Genomic DNA, 20,978 nt, shown 5'->3' with positions numbered 1-20,978 from the left:
TTAGGAGGGCCGTTTTGTTCCAGTTTACCTCCACTTTACAGGTAAGGAGACTGATATTAACAGTAGTTAGGGACTTGCCAGAAGTCATGCAGCTGGTGAGGTGTCTCCAGGTTTTCCGGCACACAAAATTGGCATTCGGGAGGCCATCCCTGCAAGATTTGCCACCTATAACGGGTACTGCACTTCCAGAGAGCTCATGAACACATCGATAGTCCCATGCTTGGAAACGCACTTTGAAGCAGAAGGTGACATGGATGTGTTTTGTTTCTGTGAGAATGTTAGTATAGTGTGGTGGCCTGACTGAACTCACCACAAGACCTTCACTTGTCTTCACTAGGTCTAAACAGTGCCAACCGCAGGCTACTTACATTGCCTCTTCCTCCCCTGCCCAGTTGTAAACGGCTATATTTCCCGCCTCCCCACGTCACTTCACAGGATAATAATTCACCTTTACCACTTGGGTTACTTTGTTAGCTACAAGGCTGACAACACGGAGTAGATTATGGTTTGGGGAGAAAAGATGCAAATATCTCTGTAAAGAGGTGCAGGCTTGGATTTGAGGGCTTCCATGATTGCAATGCCTCCCTTTGCATTGGAGCTTTGATTATCTGAAGGTGCTGTTTACAGTTTTGAGTGTTAGAATGATATAGAATTAAGTCCTCCCCAAATTTAGTCTCTTAGCAGCCAAAATTGACCTGTAAGAAATCAAGTCAAATGTCCATATACTCATGCCCCTTTTCCTCTACCTGGCAATCTTTACTCAAAGGCTAACCTCAGTGCTAATATCCTACTTATGTCATTTAAATTGATCCTAGAAGATCACATAGAGGGGCTAAACATGATGTTTTCTTTTTTTTTCTTTTTAGATTTATTTTATGTGAGGACACGAAAACCTACATTAAAGAAACACCAAATAAAAATCTGTATGTGAAACAAATATATCTGATGATTGGAAAGTCTGCACTTAGCTAGACATAGCACTCAGGAGGCAGAGGCAGGTGGACCTCTGAATTCAAGGCCATCCTATCCTGGTCTACAGAGTGAGTTCCAGGATAGCCAGGGCTACTCAGAGAAGTCCTGCCTCAAAACACTAAAAAGAAAAAAAAAGGCACTTTATATTTTGCAACATTCATTGTATATTTTATTACATCTAGAGTTAGTTACTCCAAAAATGCCACCCTCACAGTGTTCCTTGTCCCACATGCTGACCTCGGGCATTGGTTTTCCCACAAGGCCAACCCTAGAGAAAGTTAAGTTGGACAACAGTGAGACTGCGTTCTAAGTTGTTCCTTCTGGTCAATAGAAGTAATATACTTCATCACAGCTAGCTCCCCAACCCCACTTCTTCCCTCTTTAGGTAACATTTCTGTCTTGGGGACAGCCATTGCAACTGGGTAGTAAGATGGCCTTAAAAATCTTTTCATACCATATTTTTTGGAATCTAAAAGGAGGCTCCTCTGTCCTGTTGTATTGGCCTGACTCCATGGTGCTTTCATAAATCCTCTTTCTTTTTAAGAATGATATCCCCAATCATTTGTGATATGTGAGGTCTGATGGCTTCAATGGGTTCTTCTGGCCTCCAGAACTTCACAACTTGTCCCTCAGGGTTGACCAGATACTTCCAAAAGTTCCACCTTGGTTCCTTCTTGGAAGAATCTAAAACATTGAGAATATATTTCCATGAGTGTGATTTTATTCTTTGTTGATATTTTCAGTTTTATTAGCATATGCATGTGACAATATTACAATCAAGTGCTACAATTGCCATAATATTATTATCAATAGACTTGACTTCATAGATAGCTGTCCTGATCTACAGTCGAGACATGAAACAAAGTTATATTTTAGATTTGTTGATCTAAACACATTTTTTCTTTTTATCTGCTATGTAGCCAAAACTGCATTTGAACTTGTGATCCTCCTAACTCAGCCTCTTGGATGCTGGGATTAGCAGGTGAGTGCCACCAGGCCTAGCAAGACTGAACAAATTTAATCTTTCGTTCTTAACGTTCATGTAGCCCAGGCTGGCCTCAAATTCACTACATTGCTCAGGCTAACTCTGAACTCACTGTTTAGCCAAAGCTAACCTTGAACTCAGTTCTCCAAGGTTCAGCCCATCTAGTCGTGGGGTTATAGGTGTTTGCCACCACATCAGTCTGTTTTCAACATTTTTAAAATATAAAATATTCTAAAGTTCCTGGTAATAGAAATATATGAAATGATCTTTCATATTTAATATACTAAGGTTTCAAATATTTTTATGAATGATATAGCTGAAATGGCAGGGGACTTGAGATAATCACTGAGAAACTACAATATTCTTTTGATAAATCTTTTTTTTTATTTTTATTTTTTATTTTTTTTAATTTCTTTTTTCTTTTGATAAATCTTAATGTGAATGTTTTCATTTATATAATTCGGGATCTATGTCCCTAATATTGACGAATATGAGAAAAAGAGATATTAACTAGGGCTTGGAGGGATAGTTCTGTGGCTAACAGTGAGTGCTGCTCTTGCAGAGGACCTGGGTTCGGTCCCCAGCATCTATGTGGTGTCTGTCCTACAACCATCTGTGACTCTAATTTCAGGTGGTTGGGTACCCTCTTCTGGCCTCCTTGGGAACTATGCACACATGTATAAATATACATATGCAGGCAAGACACTCGTATGCATAAAAATAAAAATATCTCTTAAAAAGATACAGCAACTAACACTAAAATCATTAAGTCCCAGTTCTATGCCTAGCCAAGTGTGCTTGCTCTGTGTTCACATGGACTCAGTGAATCCAGTCTTCCTCAAAGCCCCCAGGTGGGTATCGCTATCTTCAATATTCTGTGTAAGAGACAAGTGGAGGCCTAAAGTTGATGCTGTGTAGCCAGTCAGTGGTGAAGGCAGAGTTGATACCTTCTTCCAGATTCTAGACTTTACCTTTGGGTTCTCTCACTCTCCTTCTAAGTGAGACCTCACATTCTGTTTGCTACATTTTTGGCTATATGAGGTGTGTTGGTTTCCACAGGCTTCCCCCCACCCACACACATCAGTAAGAGCTTAATTGCTCTAGAGCTGTGGTGTTTGACAGAATTCTTATTAGATTGTATTTGGATGCTTAGCTCAAGGAAGGGCTCCTGTTCTGCCTTTTCTGTATACCCCAGAAATAAAAGCCTCAGGGTTCCTGTTCAATGTCTTACAGGTGCTTTAGCGTGCTTTAAATAGATGGCCGTGGCTAGCTTAATTATAGAGGAACCCTCACATTGACTGAGTTTTGAAAATAAGTTATTTTGCTTTGAATTTCAGTAAAACCCTGGCAAACTGACAGGTCAACCTTGAGGATAATGTCTCAGATAAAAAAGGCCACCATAAAAGTAAATATAAAGATATACTCAGTTAATGATGTTCTGCCACAGGTTTTCCTGAAACGTGCAGCTTTAGTAAGAGGCAGGGGTACTGCCCCAAAGGGTAGTTAGATGACGGGAGAGTTGAAATACTTAGGGGAAGCAGGCGTGGCCACGCCTCACATTCAGCCTTCACCATGATGGTCATAGGAATACAAACACATCAAAGTAGAATTCTTTACCACCTAAGAAGTCAGAACATCAATTTCAGGGACATATAACTTCTAGAAAGTTGCAAAGAGTGAGGTTCTGAATCTTTGACAGTTTTATGAAAAATTTCCAGTAAAATATTTTAAAGAAAATATGAGCTATGGTCCTAATAATATCCATTTATCTTTATATCATTCATATGTAATCTATGAAATGAGAAGGAATGAACAACATTGAGGCAGAGTAGATATTTACCAACAAGAAATTTAAACGCAGGTTCTGCTTCCGGCCCTAAAATCTTAATCTTGTGGAAGATGGGGAATGTGACTCCGTAGTTGTTCCTCGCAAAAGATTCTACCTCCTTGCTGGACTTGGGTTCCGAGTCTCCAAACTGATTGCACGGGAAAGCCAGGACGTTGAAGTGATAGGGCCCAAACTCCTTGTGCAGCTCCCTGAGGGTCACGTAACTCTTGTCTGTGAACCGGCAGTCACTAGCCACGTTTACAACTAGGGAAGCCTCCCGGAAAAAGAAAAAAAATCCACCGGAAAGAGAAGCAAAAGATTAAAATAAAAGTCCTTCATGCAGTTAAAATCCTAAACCATTTTGGGAGGTTACAACGTCTGATAGATTCCGTATTTTTAGGCAGATCCAACTTTATTGAAAACCATAACCCAAATGAATGGGCGAAGACTGTGACAAGTTCTAGTTAGATTACGTAAAGAACACTCGTAGTAGCGGGTCTCACTATAGCCACACAGCATCTTCTAGATAATACAGCATCGGTTCCACACAAAAGGCAGCTTTCGAGAAAAACAGTCGTGTCATGGATTGGAAGTTTAAAGCTCTTACAACTCTGGTAACTAAAAGGACCTCTAACGATATTACTTTGAAGACTACATTCCAACTTACAGCTGTAACGAACCCTATTCTACGGTGAGAATAAGTATCTGAGCCGAGAAACAACAGAAATAAAAACCCGAAGACTTACTTTGCCTTTGAACTTTTCCAGAGACACCATCCTTCCTTTGGCATCCTTCACTTCAAAGGAGTAGAAGCTGTTGATTCTCGGCTTCAGGAATCTTAACTGAAGGAGAAAAAGCGTCACGGTGCACAGAACCATAGATAGCAAAACTGCAAATATCTTTGCTTTGGGCCCAGAACATTTTAGTGGGTAGGCACCGAGAGGCTCCATTTTGGACGATTCTGGGAGTCTCAGCAGGCTGGAATTCAAGGAGGGGCTGTAACTTGAAACCCGCGGAGCTTAAGGAGAACCGGAAGGGTTTACAGACCCCTTAGCTGCTTCATCGCAGGAGGACCCTTCCCAGAAGAATCAAATGAAGTCGGAAACTCAAAAAATTTCAACATATTTGTTAACGTGGCTGCACCTTAACTTTTTTTGGATAGAAGAATTCGTATCGTTTTAGCAGATCCTTAAGATGCACCGCCCCCCCCCCCCCGTCTACGAAAACGTTTCACCAGAAGGTGGTGCTCTTGTAACTTGGAAATGAGTGGTTATCGGCCTGCTCAGCATCCTGTGAGTTCACTGAGCAATGGATTAGGTATGGAGGACTAAATAACACACAGGAATAGTTTAGAGTGTGGATTAATGTGGTCTGTTAATATGATGTGTGACCACAAAGGACTTAAAAGTTTTATGTATTTATTGACTGTACTATATGAATATAAAGAATTTATAATAGAGCAATGAAGGTTGGAAAAGGTCATCCTATTTATTCCGACTTCATCTAATGAAGGCAACCAGATGCCAGGAGAATACAGCAAAAATAGAAAGCCATAAAGGCGCAACACCCCTTCTCTATCAGAAACAATAGCAGCTTTTGTCTTCGTCAGTTTTGTCTTCGTCACTGGCAAGATACTTTACGACATAACCAAATGTGCATGTACACTCAGATACCCCTGCCCCAGATACACACATAGAGGCACACACACACACACACACACACACACACACACACACACATTGAAAAATTTCATGAAATAGTTCTTTGGAGTACTCTGTAATCTGTCCATTGCACTTCTGAGACAGCATGGTTCTGACCTATGAAAATGACTTGTCAATGGATTCTAAACTGTAGATGAAATAATCCTGGGCAGAGAACCTTAACAGCAGAATTCAAATATTTAAATATCAGAACTCAAGCACAAACCCCAAACCAAACCTGCAAACCTACATCTATGCAGATACTCACTAGCTGCTGTGTCTTTCATCTCTTTCCTCTTTGGCTATCGCTCTCTACACAGGGCCTTTGCTCCAAAGATCATAGTTACTGGGGATGGAAACTGGAGGCGGTTGAGGGTTGCATATCCCCCAGTCTCCTTAGGATCTGCTTGTTTACCACACAGGACATTTTGGTCTGAGATGCCATCCACTTGGTGGCACTTCACATTTCCAGGCAGTCTAGAGTGGGCTGAGGCACTGGTTTTCTCTTGCTCTGGGTGCTTTAGAGTGCCTGTCCCCAGCCTCTGATGTGTGTGTGGTTGGGTGTGGTTGAGCCCCAGCCTCTGTTGTGTGTGAAGTTGAGTGTGGTTGAGCCACAGCCTCTGATGTGTGTGAGGTTGGATGTGGCTGAACAAAGGTAGTTTAGGCTTAAAGTTAGGTAAAGCCAGCAAGAGAAACCACTTCACTCCTCCCCCGTGGCTGGATAAGGACAGATACAGCAGAGCTGGACATGCATGGTGGTGCATGCTGGTAATCCCAGCACTGTGGCAGCTGAGGCAGGGGAATCATGATTCTGTCTCCAGTGAGGATTACACAGAGAGAGAGAGAGCCCGTCTCGAAAATAAAAACAAGGAAAACAAAAAAAAATTGAAAGCAACCAACCAATCACCTCTTCTTCCTCCTCTTCCTCTTCTTCTTCTTCTTCCTCCTCTTCCTCCTCCTCCTTCTCCTCCTCCTCCTCCTTCTCCTCCTCACTTCTACTACCACTGCCCAAATGAACAAGAATGGACACACACACACACACACACACACACACACAACCATGTAGAAAATATTCCCTTCTATATTAAATATAGAACATATTTCCAGTGAAAAACAAAACTACCCAGAAACCAATCAGTTCCTAAGAGTATTAGCTTTCCTCTGCTGGTGTCTGGTTGAACTGTTCAAAGGCCCTGCCTCCCACCAAGTCCCGGCATTCCTTTGTTACTCAGCCACTCTGGCCTCACTCTCCAGGTGGGACCCTGACCTGTTACATCACCTCCACCTACCCGAGACCTCCTGACTAAGAATTTTCATCCTTTTTTTCTTTATGATTTATTTATTTTATTTATATGAATATACACTATGGCTGTCTTCACACAGACCAGAAGAGGTCATGAGATCCCATTACAGATGGTTATGAGCCACCATGCAGTTGCTGGGAATTGAACTCTGGAAGAGGCGTCAGTGCTCTTAACTGCTGGACCATCTCCCCAGTCCCAAAGAATTTCCATTCTTTGTAGTATCACCTCATGATGCATGCACACGGAAGCCCTAGAGCCTTACAGGAAGGATGGATGCCTTGTCTCTGTGGATAAAGACCTTTGTCTGGTTTATCAGTCTGGGGAACTCGGTCTCCAAAAAGGTGACCTATAGAAGAACTGCTAAAGTTTGCACCATGTGGTTCGTCACGTTGAGATAGGGAGCGAAGTGGTTATCTTTGTGGGGGTGCTGATGCGCCACTCTGTGGGCAGGGACTTTTTATATAGGATGATACTATTTTGAGAAAATAGTTGCTCTATTTTCTTCTACAGAGTCTCACCAACTGATCCAGAGTAGAGCGGGTCTGAAAAGGCTAGAGTCCTACTGTTTAAACTTGCAAGCAGTCTCAGTACATGCCAGCAGACTAGATAGGTAAGCAATCATTTAGGTCTGAGGCACATGCTGTTCTGATATGAAAGTTTACTGTAGATTAACACTTTTAAAACTTTATTTAGTTAAATGTTACATCTACCATCATCTATGCATGTTTTTGTGTGTGAATATGTATATGTATGTATGTGTGTGTATGTATGTATATATGTATGTTTGTGTATGAATATCCGAGCATCACTGTGCATCTGCAGAGGTCAGGTGACAGTCTGTAGGAGTTGGTTCTCTCCTTCTGCCATGTGGGTCTTGGGGATTGGACTCAGGTTTTTCGGTGTGAAGGCAAAGCATTTTGCTGGTTGTTGTTGTTGTTATTATTATTATTATTACTATTAGAAATGGGATCTTGCCATGATATCCCGACTTTGAGATTGTGAGCTCCTCTGATCCTCCTGACTCAGCTTCCTATAGAGTGCTGGGACTACAACTGGAAACCACCACATCTAGTTACAATGCATCATAATAGCAAGGGCATATATCTTGTCAAGGATAAACTTAGAGCCAGCGTGTTAATTTATTGCCCCTTAAGGTTTGGGAAAGTCAGATTCTAAAACCACGTCATATACATTTCTAGGCAGGCCCTCTGATAAAACATTCACAACAGTTCAGCAGACTCTTGCCCTGGACAGTGTGGGATAAACACAGATTTGGCAGGGGTTCTCTGTGCATGACCTGATATCATCTCTCAGATATGGGGATTTGTCACTATTATATACATATTCTGCCCACACTAGGCTCTTCTCAGAAATAACATGTATTGTACATTTCTTTGCAGAGGGATAATGGTCTAGAAAACTCACCAGTCTTAGCAGGTTAAGGAAGGTTTTCTAAGTGGGAGGAGGGATTGCTGAGATGGCTGTCAGGGAAACTAGGGAGTCAACACAGGATGAGGTGATTGGCGTGGTTCGTTGGCCATCTCAGTCTCTGCAAAGCATGTGAATAAAGTTCCAGCAGAGGAACCAGCTGTGGACAAACTGAACTTCAGTTATGGTGTTCTGGGGACATGCCAGAAGTGGAAATAGAAGGCAGCAAGGATGACCCTACAGAAGTCTCTCTCTCTCTCATTCTCTCTCTCTCTCATACATACACACACACACACACACACACACACACACACACACACACACACACTATAGGAAGGAGTTAACTCAGCTAAGATCAAAGAAGTAGTGAATGCAGTAATCAAGAATAGAGTTTAACACTTTCAGCTTCATAACCAGAATTCTTTGATTTGCAGGACACCATTTTTTTTTTTTGTAATAGTTAAACCGTGTTTGTGGGAGACAATATAGGAGGCAAGATTGCTCCAGCAGTCTGGAAGGAGTTCTACTCACCAGGAGACCTTTAGCTTTCTAAGAAGTTCCTATAAGGGTGGAAAGAGTCTGGGAATACAGAAAAACAAGAAAGCATTTCCATGTGTCCCCAAGTCATATGGAGGGAGTTGCAGAAAGTCTGTAGAGCAGCAAGTCAAGATAAAGCAGAGACTTCATGAAAGCAGTGTTTCCAAATGTGTTAGAAGGACCTCAAGGATGGATGGAGGCTAAGAACGCCCCAGTAACAGGCATGGGTGATGAGAGCAACAGATAATTCCTGTTAGAAAACGAGAAGGATAATTTTTATCTAAACCTTTTACAAATTGATACATAAAAACATTAAATTGTACACACTTATAGGTCATCAAGAAATGTTTTAATACATAAATATATTGTGTGATGTTTAATTCATGATGTACATGTCTTTTGTGGTGAAAATCCAAAATAATTTTTTAAAAAATATTTTCTTTATCAATAGAATACTGACAGTTTCAGTTTCAGTTATATTTTCCACTAGAATGTGAAAGGCGTAGGGAGTGTTGACATCTTTTATCATTTGAAAAATTAGTGTGTGTGTTCATGATATATGTTCTGTCCATTTGCATCACGGCATGATGGATGTGGAGGTCAGAGGCCAACTTTGCAGAGTTGTCTCTCCTCTTCGACCTTTATGTGGGTTCTGGGGACTGAACTCAGGTCCCAGGCTTGCACAGAAAGTGCTTTACCCACTGTGTCATCTCATCAGCTCAGTTTGGTATTTAGGTCCCAATACTAATATACAGTATTGAGACTCTGATTTTTGAAGTGTCTTGTGGTTAGAATGCCACTTCATTAGGTGGGGCTGGTGTGTGGCAGGGTGAGATCGGGTGGTAGTGGGGTGTGCACTAGAGCCATGAAACCATCTTTGTTATTGCTGTCTTTGTCATGAGATCTTCTTTGTATTTTTCTCTTTCCTTCTTCCTTCTTTCCTTTTCTTTTAAAATTGCATCTATCTATCTATCTATCTATCTATCTATCTATCACCTACCTACCAATCTGTGTGTACATGTCATGGCATACTTGTGGAGACAGAGGATGACTTGTAGGAATCAGTTACCTCCTACCATGTGGGTCCTGGGGATCCAACTCAGTCCTGAGCCATCTTGTGTGCACCATCATGAGATTCTTGCAAACCTTCATCACCAACTGACATTGCTTTTTCTGGACCTTACAGGATTTTCTCACCCACCAAATATTTGTGTGTCAGATCATTTGTCACCAGACCTGTTTGTTTCTGTTTTCTTGAGCACTTCATTCTGTGACTTCCTGACCTTATTTTTAACCTCTCTAGGTTCCTTTTTATTTATCTTGGGCTCCGGATTCCTCTCTGCATAATGTCACCACGATGTAGCCACTCAAGGTGGACAAGCTGAGCCCATGGCTTCGTCCCTTTCCTTCCTTTGTCTCATTTTCTTATCTTCCTCTTCCTCTCTATTAATAAATACTTGAGTCACTTACAACTATGCGACAGGCATTTCCTTAGCAGGAGATAGGTCCTGAAACAAAAGCTTAAAAACATCAAAGATGAAGTAGTGCAGCCCACAGCCAGGGGTGTCTACGTGCCACCTCTGTGTTTTCTATATTTGCATATCATTTCTTATTGCTTTCATATTTTAATGTAAATATGTTTATTTACCTTACTTGGATTCATTTTTTTTGCATGAGTAAATTTTATATTAATGCTGAAAGGTTAAAACATTAAAAGATTACATTGAATACCTAGCTCTACTCCCAGTGGAAGGACTGGCTGACAAGCTATACTTTATTCATTAGGTTAAAGCCAGTTGTGCTCTTTTTGGGAAGATCACTGTATTGAGTGAAAATTTGCCTCATCCTTTCATTGGTCCAGGTTTGGGCAATGGGACAATTTAAAATAAGCTTCTTTTCTTTTCATAACTTGGATTTCTTTAAACATTTGACAGTTCCTTTTGCATCTTCTTTCTTCTGGGTTGGCACTCCGGCTTCCCTTCCTGCATGTGACAGAGCCTCGCGTGCTGGGGTGCAGCTGCTGTTAGAAGTTCATCTTAGCCTCTCTCGTGTGGACCCTGTCCTCCCAGTGGACTTGGCCTTTGAATCCTGGTGTATACATATGTCTTCTCCCTCTTTCTTTTTTCTTCCTTCTCCTCATCTTCCTCATCCTGTATTTTTTATTTTGAAATATTAAAACATTCTGAAAAGTTTATACAATGGATATACAGTATAATGAAAACCATTAGGAGAAAAGATTCTGGCCAAGTGCTGTGAAACCCTCCTGTAATCCCAGCTTTGGGGAGACAAAGGCAGGAGGACCTGGAGTCTGGAGTTCAAGGCTGGCCAGACTATGTAGTGAGAACCTACCCACTTTAATCCCCCAAAGCAAGTATTCTACTCACCATGTCCAAGCTGCAGCCCAGACTAACCATGAAAATGGCCTAACACAAATTTCTAAGCTTGTCTAAACCACTGTGTGATTGATTTTTCCCACTGTCCTCCCCTTATTTGATTGAATGCTTCTCACAAATGAATACCGTAGATGATAGTATTGTGTCACAGTGTCAAAAGGCTGGGCATACCTGCCAGGTCAAGAAATGGAACATTCCTACCCCCGACCCCAGGTGCAGTGATGCCTCCCCTCTTTTCTCCGTTAGGTGTACAGCACCTAAGTACATCCTGAAATAGGTGTTTGTTTCTCCTGTCCTTGTACTTAAATGAAATAATATTGTCTATTTCCTGTTTTCCTTATAAGCCTTGTGCTGTTCATTGTGTGGAGGGGCAGTTTGTACTCATTTTACAGTGTCCAGTTTTATAAACGTATCAGTGTATGCATTCTCTATTGACCAGCTCCCTCCTTAAAGCACAGTTCTGAGCCCGAGAGCAGTCTTCAGTTGAGTGCTGACTATTCCAGAAACAGTGAGATTTTGCTTTCTCAGTCTAGACATGATTTCTCTGTTTTAAAGAGTATTCTAGCCAGCTGTGGTGGTGAACACAGTGTCTCCCAGCACTCAGAATCTCTATGAGTTTGAGGCTAACTTGGTCTACAAAGTGAGTACCAGGACAGCCAGCACTATACAGGGAAACCCTGTCTCTCTATAAACCAAAAAAAAAATTGTGTGTACATGTCTGTATCTATAATATATATATATATATATATATGTACATATATTATATGCACATTATTTATGCTTCAAGGTGCCCTTGAAGTCCAAAAGAAGGCATCAGATCCATTGGAGCTGAAGTGATAGGTGGTTGTGAGCCTACCAGTGTAGGTGCTGGGAACTGAACACTGGTCTGCAAGAGCAGCACTGGCTCTAAGCTAAGGGGACTTAAGTGATTGTACTGATTTAAAGAAAACTGCATTGCTTTTAGCCTCAGCAGCCATATTCCAGTAACTCTCTAATAGATGACAAACAGAGGGCCATTTGCTATATGTCCTCTAGGCCTTTTAGGAAATATGGATTTGTTTCTTTGGCCCCACCCATGCGAATCTGCAGGAATGATGATATTGTAGATATCAAGGGAATTAATGGCCATCATTCAAAAAACAATGCCTCAAAACCAGGGCAAAAATTAGAAGACTCTACAACGTCACCCAGCACAGTGTGGGCATCATTGTAAACAAGCAGGTTAAGGGCGAGGTTCTTGCAGATAGAGTTAAGGTGCCACTTGAGTATATCAAGTACTCTAAGAGCTGAGACAGCTTCCTGAAGTGGTTGAAGGAAAAGGACCAAAAGAAAGAGGAAGCCACAGAGAAAGGCACCAGCTTAAATGAAGATAGTGATGAAACACGCTCTCTAACTCGTATGTCTGACTGCTGGCTATATTTGAAGTGTTATTAATATAGCATGGTCTATTGTTGGTACTATGTTGCTGTGGAAGGCCATCAGGCGCTGTGCATCAGCCTCCTGTGGAAGAAATCACTCAAAGCTCTGTCGCTTAAAATACATCCTTCTTCTCTTGCAATCATGGAGGCTGGAGGCCAGTTTCACAGGGGAGTTGACAAATGTCAGTGGGCTTTGCTTCCTCCAGGGACTCATCTGGGGCCTTGTGCTTCTCAGTTCTGGTGAAGGTCAGCATTTTCTGGCTGTGGATGTTATTGCTGAGATCTGCTCTGTGGGCACAGTGTCATTTCCTCTTGGATCATCTTCTTCAAACCATCTTATTGAGGCAAAGGATGGTATTTAGGCCTCAATAGGATGACGGGGTTAGTATCCCCAAATCATGAAAGCTAATCTGAGGCTTACTCATATTGGTACCTTGTGTGGGGACTTCACATGCAAAGCCTCTTTGCTGTGGAAGATGACATTGATAGGTGGCAGAGTTTGGGATCTTCAACCCTGGGGGACCATTACTTGGACTCAATAGGCTGCTAATCCAGTGTAGAACAGACAGGCAATGTTCCAGGCAGGTCCCTGAAGGAGTTGTAGGTGAATCCAGCTGAGGATGTGAGCCAGTGGTTACCTCAGCAGAGAGTCCTGGACAAGATTCCAAGAGGGACTCGTTCAAGATGGACAGAGCGACAGTTGCCAAGTCAGAGGAGTGTGGCCATGTCACGGCACAGTGTGACTACCAGCGTGAAACTTTTTGGTCACTTTCCTCATATGGCATACTGTCAGATTTGCCTTTTTCCCTCCCTCTTTTAAACTCAAAATGATTTTGTCTCAAAATGCGTATTTAGATTCTAGAAAACCAAGGAAGTTTTGAACAAGAGTGACTACCTTCCTTCCAGTATGGCAGCCCCTCCTTATTTTAGTCTCCGCCATTTTAGATGGCATGGTTGGGAGTGTAGTTGTTGTCTGGATCTGGACCACAGACATGGCCGGCTTAGTCTGCCAAACTCTAAACCAGAGAGCCAGCCAGAAGACTGAGGGAGATTGACAGTGTTCAGCACAGAGTCTCTATACACGCTTTATTTGCACGCATCTGTAATGAAGATAAGTCAGATAGAATCACTCTCTAAACTGTTTGGGTATATCTAAAAACCACGGATGGGAAGCAGGGATTATGTAATGATGTTCTGGTGTTTCAAAAAAATAATAGAAAAAAATTTTCAGAGTCACCAGTGTTAAATTTCATGTGCATATATAGATAGCAGTGTTCTAGATAAACAACAGATGATACCATTGGAAAGAGTTTTACCTTTTGCATCTTTAAGCCCCCTAGAACTCACAGCTGTCATTGTTGTTCAATAGGAGTTTGACTCTGTTGCCACAACATACTCCAACTTCAAGAGCAGCTTCGTTGAACAGGCTATCTGCGGAGATTCCTGTGGCTAGTAGCCCCATTGCCACCAGATGGCAGCCAAGCCCACCCAGGGACCTGGAAAGCTCTTCTGTGGAAGAGGGCCCTCTCTCCCACATCCTGGAATCTCTGGGATCTGGGCTGAAGACAACACCAGCAGCAGACACCCTAACTCTACGTGAGCTGAGTTTTAGGCATTCAGTTAAACATAAGTTACAACTCCGTATGTAGGTAGTCCAAGTGCAGGGATCCCACAGGCCACATTTAGTCTGACACAGGTGGTATTTCTGCTCTTTCTATAGTGTAGTGGTTGTTATGTTCATAGTATGTTGTGCTTTAAGTGTGGCTCAGAGAACATAAATATATATATATATATATATATATATATATATATATATATGTATGTGTATGTGTGTGTGTATGTATATATGTATGTATATGCATGCATATATCTATATCTATACTATATCTATATCTATATCTATCTATATCTATATCTATCTATATATCTGCACTATATGAATATGATTTTGTTTTGAAGACTCTAAAATGTTAATGGTTTTGGAAAGGTTACTGGTACATGAGAGTCTGAAAAACTACATATATATTTGTAATTATATAATCAAATTGAATAAAAGAAAAGATGAAAGCAGAAGAGATGAGAGGAAGAGAGTGGAAAAGAGAGCAGCAGGTAGGAGAGGGGCAGAGAGAAGACACTGGTGCTTGCCCTGGGGTGATGGTGGCGGCATGGCAGAGAGGGGCATGTCAGGGTGGGGTATGGTGTGTTGGAGTGTGATGGGGCAGGGCAGGGTGGGGTGGGTCGTGATGGGGCCTGGTGTGATTAGTAGGATCTTTAATTGACCAGTCAGAACCCCTGAAATGGCTCATTTTGAGATATGTTATTCTTATCTGGGTGTGTCCTTTGTAATTTTCATTCTTCAGGAGCAAAATTTTTCACACATGATCTAATGCTTTAATTCCTGTTCTACTCTTTAAAGGCCCCATGCGCCCGCACCTGGTCCTTTTGGCTGGGGCAGACACCTGGCTGGTCTGCTCCTGTGGAGACACCTTATCCTGAGCCATCCTACAGGAGCCACTGCACTCAGAGCAGTGGGTAAGAAATGTCTCCCACTACCCTACGCCCCAGGGTTACAACTGGGAGCCAAGGGTGCTCAGGAATCATCAGCCACCCAAACACTGCCCCTCCTGAATACTACTTCCTTTCCACCCCACACCTGGTCCTTTTGGCTGGGGCAGATACATAGCTGGTCTGCTCCTGTGGAGAAACCTTATCCTGAGCCATCCTAGAGGAGCTGCTACACACAGAGCAGTGGACAACATATCCTGAGCCATTCTAGAGGAGTCACTCCACTCAGACCAGTGAACACCTAGCTGGTCTGCTCCTGTGAAGACACCATATCCTGAACCATCCTAGAGAAACCATTGCACTCAGAGCAGCAGGATTTCAGGATCCCAGAGGTGGCCTGAGTCTCAGCAGTTCTTCCACCCAGGAGCTTAGGATCACAGGATCACAGAGACATCTGGACTCTGAGGAGTTCTGACACAAGCAAGATAACTGGAAAGAGAGACTCCAGTCTTACACAGTGAGGGCACGTAACACTAGAGTTAACCTGATGGCAAAAGGCAAGCGCTAGAACACAACCAACAGAAACCAAAGTTACTTGACATCATCAGAACCCAGTTCTCCCACCATAGCAAGCCCTGGACACACCATCACACAGGAAAAGCAGGATTCAGAATTAAAATCACTTCTCATAATGATGATAGAGGATTTTAAGAAGGACATAAGTAACTCCCTTAAAGAAGTACAGGAGAACACAGGTAAACAGGTAGAAGCCCTTAAAGAGGAAACACAAAAATCCCTTAAAGAATTGCAAGAAAAGACAACCAAACAGGTGAAGGAATTGAACAAAACCACCCAGGATCTAAAAATGGAAGTAGAAACAATAAAGAAATCTCAAAAGGAGACAACCCTGGAGATGGAAAATGTAGGAAAGAGATAGACGCAAGCATCACCAACAGAATACAAGAGATAGAAGAGAGGATCTCATGTGCAGAAGATACCATGGAAAACATTGACACAACTGTCAAAGAAAATGCAAAATGCAAAATGCTCCTAACCCAAAACATGCAGGAAATCCAGGACACAATGAGAAGACCAAACCTAAGGATAATAGGTATAAATGAGAGTGAAGATTCCCAACTTAAAGGGCCAGTAAATATCTTCAACAAAATTATAGAGGAAAACTTCCCTAACCTAAAGAACGAGATGTCCATAAGCATACAAGAAGTCTACAGAACGCCAAACAGACTAGACCAGAAAAGAAATACCTCCCATCACATAATAATCAAAACATCAAATGCACAAAACAAAGAAAAAATACTAAAAGCAGTAAGGGAAAAAGGTCAAGTAACATATAAAGGCAGACCTATAAGAATTACAGCAGTCTTCTCATCTAAGACTATAAAAGCCAGAAGATCCTGGACTGATATCATACAGACCCTAAGGGAACACAAATGCCAGCCCAGACTACTATAACCAGCAAAACTCTCAATCGTTATAGATGGAGAAACCAAGATATTCCATTACAAAACCAAATTTGCCCAATATCTTCCCACAAACCCAGCACTTCAAAGGATAATTGATGGAAAATGCCAATGCAAGGAAAGAAACTACAACCTAGAAAAAGCAAGGAAGTAATCTTCCAACAACCTCAAAAGAAGATAGCTACATAAACATAATTCCACCTCTAATAACAAAAATAATAGAAAGCAACAATCATTTTTCCTTAATATCTCTTAACATCAATGGACTCAATTCCCCAATAAAAAGGCATAGGCTAACGGACTGGATACATAAGCAGGACCCAGAATTTTGCTGCATACAGGAAATGCACCTCAGTGACAAAGACAGACACTACCTCAGAGTAAAAGGATGGAAAACAATTTTCCAAGCAAATGGTCCCAAGAAACAAGCTGGAGTAGCCATTCTAATATCAAATAAAATTGACTTTCAACCAAAAAGTAATCCAAAAAAGTTAAGGAAGGACACTTCATACTCATCAAAGGAAAAATCTACCAAGGTGAACTCTCAATTCTGAACATCTATGCTCCAAATGCAAGGGCACCCACATACATAAAAGAAACTTTACTAGAGCTCAAAACACACATTGTACCTCACACAATAATAGTGGGGGATTTTAACACCCCACTTTCAGCAATGGACAGATCATGGAAACAGAAACTAACAGAGACACATTGAAATTAACAGAAGTTATAAACCAAATGGATTTAACAGATATCTATAGAACACTTCATCCTAAAACAAAAGAATATACCTTTTTCTCAGCACCTCATGGCACCTTCTCCAAAATAGACCATATAGTTGGTCACAAAACAGGCCTCGACAGATACAAAAAGATTGAAATAATTCCTTGCATCCTACCAGATCACCACAGACTAAGGCTGGTCTTTAATAATGACAAAACCAATGGAAAACCCACATGCATGTGGAAACTGAACAACGCTCTACTCAATGATGACTTGGTCAAGGAAGAAATAAAGAAAGAAATTAAAGACTTTTTAGAATTTAATGAAAATGAGGACACATCATACCAAAACTTGTGGGACTCCATGAAGGCAGTGTTAAGAGGAACACTCATAGCTCTAAGTGCCTACAAAAAGAAATTGGAAATAGTATACATTAACAACTTGACAGCACACCTGAAAGCTCTAGAACAAAAAGAAGCAAATATACCCAAGAGTAGGCGGTAGGAAATAATCAAATTCAGGGCTGAAATCAACCAAGTAGAAACAGAAAGAACTATACAAAATATCAACAAAACCAGGAGTTGGTTCTTTGAGAAAATCAACAAGATAGATAAACTCTTAGCCAGATTAACCAGAGGGCACAGAGGCTGTATTCAAATTAATAAAATCAGAACTGAAAAGGGAGACATAACAACAGAAACTGAGGAAATTAAAAAAATCATCAGATCCTATTACAAAGGCCTATACTCAACAAAACTGGAAAATCTGGATGAAATGGACAATTTTCTAGACAGATACCAGGTACTAAAGTTAAATCAGGAGCATATAAACCATCTAAACAGTCCCATAACCCCTAAAGAAATAGCAGCAGTCATTAAAAGTCTCCCCACCAAAAAAAGCCCAGGACCAGATGGTTTTAGTGCAGACTTCTATCAGACCTTCAAGGAAGACCTAATACCAATTCTCTTCAAACTATTCCAGAAAATGGAAATTGAAGGACACTACGCAATTTGTTCTATGAAGCTACAGTCACACTCATGCCTAAACCTTACAAAGACCCAACAAGGAAAGAGAACTTCAGACCAATCTCTCTTATGAATATCGATGCAAAAATACTCAAAATTCTAGCAAACTGAATCCAAGATAACATCAAAACAGTCATCCATCATGGTCAAGTGGGCTTTATCCCAGGAATGCAGGGTTGGTTCAATATTCGGAAATCCATCGATGTAATCCACTATATAAACAAACTCAAAGAAAAAAACCCCACATGATCATCTCACTAGATGCTGAGAAAGCATTTGACAAAATTCAACATCCCTTCATGGTAAAGGTCTTGGAAAGATCAGGAATTCAAGGCCCATACCTAAACATAGTAAAAGCAATATACAGCAAACTAGTAGCCAACATCAAACTAAATAGAGAAAAACTTGAAGCAATCTCACTAAGATCAGGAACTAGACAAGGCTGCCCACTCTCTCCCTACCTATTCAATATAGTACTGGAAGTCCTAGCCAGAGCAATTAGACAACAAAAAGAAATCAAAGGGATACAAATAGGAAAGGAAGAAGTCAAAATATCATTATCTGTAGATGATATGATAGTATACTTAAGTGACCCCAGAACTTCCACCAGAGAACTCCTAAACCTGATAAACAACTTCAGCAAAGTGGCTGGATATAAAATCAACTCAAGCAAATCAGTAGCCTTCCTCTACATGAAAGATAAACAGACTGAAAAAGAAATTAGGGAAATGACACCCTTCACAATAGTCAAAATAATATAAGATACCTTGGTGTGAATCTAACCAAGCAAGTGAAAGATCTGTATGACAAGAACTTCAAGTCTCTGAGGAAAGAAATTGAAGAAGATCTCAGAAGATGGAAAGATCTCCCATGCTCATGGATTGGCAGGATTAATATAATAAAAATGGCCATCTTGCCAAAAGCAATCTACAGATTCAATGCAATTCCCATTAAAATACCAACTCAATTCTTCACAGAGTTAGAAAGAGAAATTCTCAAATTCATAGGGAATAACAAAAAACCCAGGATAGCGAAAACTATTCTCAACAATAAAAGAACTTCTGGAGGAATCACCATCCCTGACCTCAAGCTGTACTACAGAGCAATAGTGATAAAAACTGCCTGGTATTGGTACAGAGACAGACAGGAGGATCAGTGGAATAGAATTGAAGACCCAGAAATGAACCCACACACCTATGATCATTTGATCTTTGACAAAGGAGCTAAAACCATCCAGTGGAAAAAGGACAGCATTTTCAACAAATGGTGCTGGTTCAACTGGAGGACAACATGTAGAAGAATGCAAATCGATCCATTCTTATCTCCTTGTACAAAGCTGAAGTCCAAGTGGATAAAGGACCTCCACATAACACTAGATACACTGAAACTAATAGAAGAGAAGGTGGGGAAGACCCTCGAATACCTAGGTACAGGGGAAAATTTCCTGAACAGAACACCAATGGCTTATGCTCTAAGATCAAGAATTGACAAATGGGACTTCATAAAATAGCAAAGTTTCTGTAAGGCAAGGACACTGTCAATAGGACAAAATGGCAACCAACAGATTGGGAAAAGATCTTTACCAATCCCACATCCAATAGAGGACTAATATCCAATATGTACAACAAACTCAAGAAATTAGACTCCAGACAACCAAATAACCCTATTAAAAAATAGGATATAGAGCTTAACAAAGAATTCTCAACTGAGGAAACTTGAATGGCTGAGAAACACCTAAAGAAATGTTCGGCATCCTTAGTCATCAGGGAAATGCAAATCAAAACAACCCTGAGATTCCACCTCACACCAGTCAGAATGGCTAAGATCAAAAACTCAGGTGATAGTAGATGCTGGCAAGGATGTGGAGAAAGAGGAACACTCCTCCATTGTTGGTAGGACTGCAAGATGGTGCAACCACTCTGGAAATCAGTCTGGCGGTTCCTCAGAAAATTGGACATATCATTACCTGAGGACCCAGCTATACCACTCCTGGGCGTATACCCAGAAGATGCTCTAACATGTAACAAGGACATATGCTCCACTATGTTTATAGAAGCTTTATTTATAATAGCCGGAAGCTGGAAAGAACCCAGACGTCCTTCAACAGGAATGGATACAAAAAATGTGGTACATTTACACAAGGGAATATTACTCAGCTATTAAAAACAATGAATTCGAGAAATTCTTAGGTAAATGGATGAAACTAGAAAATATCGTCCTGAGTGAGGTAACCAAATCACAAAAGAACACACATAGTATTCACTCACTGATTATTGAATTTTAGCCCAGAAGCTTGAAATACCCAAGATTCATCTCACAGACCACATAAAGCTCATAAAGAATGAAGACCAAGCGAGGGTGCTTCGGTTCTTCTTAGGAGGAGTAACAAAATACTCAAGGGAGCAAATATGGAGACAAAGTGTAGGACAGAAGCTGATGGAGGGGCCGTCTGGAGACCATTCTACTTGGGTATCCATCCCATGTGCAGTCACCAAAGGTAGACGCTGATGTGGATGTCAGGAAGTGCATGCTGACAGGAGTCTGACATAGTTGTCTTCTTAGAGGTCTGCAAGAGTCTGACATATTCAGAGGCAGATGCTCACAGCTCACCATTGAACTGATCATGTGGTTTCCAATGGAGGAATTAGAGTGAAGACTGAAGGAGTTGAAAGGGTTTGC

General features: G+C 41.2%; 2 protein-coding genes across 3 annotated transcripts in view; one reads left to right on the top strand and one right to left on the bottom strand.

Annotated features, from left to right (window-relative positions):
• Positions 1-1,112: 1,112 nt before the first annotated feature.
• On the bottom strand, positions 1,113-4,944 carry Gpx8 (glutathione peroxidase 8 (putative)). Of its 2 annotated transcripts, XM_028784237.1 has the most exons (3): positions 4,532-4,944; positions 3,798-4,059; positions 1,113-1,656 (listed from the first exon to the last, which is right to left on the bottom strand). In XM_028784237.1, the coding sequence occupies exons 1-3, from the start codon at positions 4,733-4,735 to the stop codon at positions 1,493-1,495; spliced, it is 630 nt and encodes a 209-aa protein (XP_028640070.1). In that variant the 5' UTR covers positions 4,736-4,944; the 3' UTR covers positions 1,113-1,492. The 2 variants fall into 2 exon arrangements, with proteins under 2 accessions (XP_028640070.1, XP_028640073.1); XM_028784240.1 differs by lacking the exon at positions 3,798-4,059.
• A 4,397-nt stretch (positions 4,945-9,341) lies between these two features.
• Cdc20b (cell division cycle 20B) overlaps positions 9,342-20,978 on the top strand; it is a 40,985-nt gene continuing 29,348 nt past the window's right edge. The window contains 3 exon segments of the mRNA XM_028783343.1: positions 9,342-9,353; positions 13,935-13,988; positions 13,990-14,161. Coding sequence (XP_028639176.1) covers positions 9,342-9,353; positions 13,935-13,988; positions 13,990-14,161 — 238 coding nt within the window.

The sequence above is a fragment of the Grammomys surdaster genome, unplaced genomic scaffold (genome assembly GCF_004785775.1).
Source record: "Grammomys surdaster isolate TR1022 unplaced genomic scaffold, NIH_TR_1.0 99, whole genome shotgun sequence".
Lineage (NCBI taxonomy): Eukaryota > Metazoa > Chordata > Mammalia > Rodentia > Muridae > Grammomys > Grammomys surdaster.
Note: the sequence above shows the minus strand (reverse complement) of the source record. Positions and strands in the feature narration are given on the sequence as shown.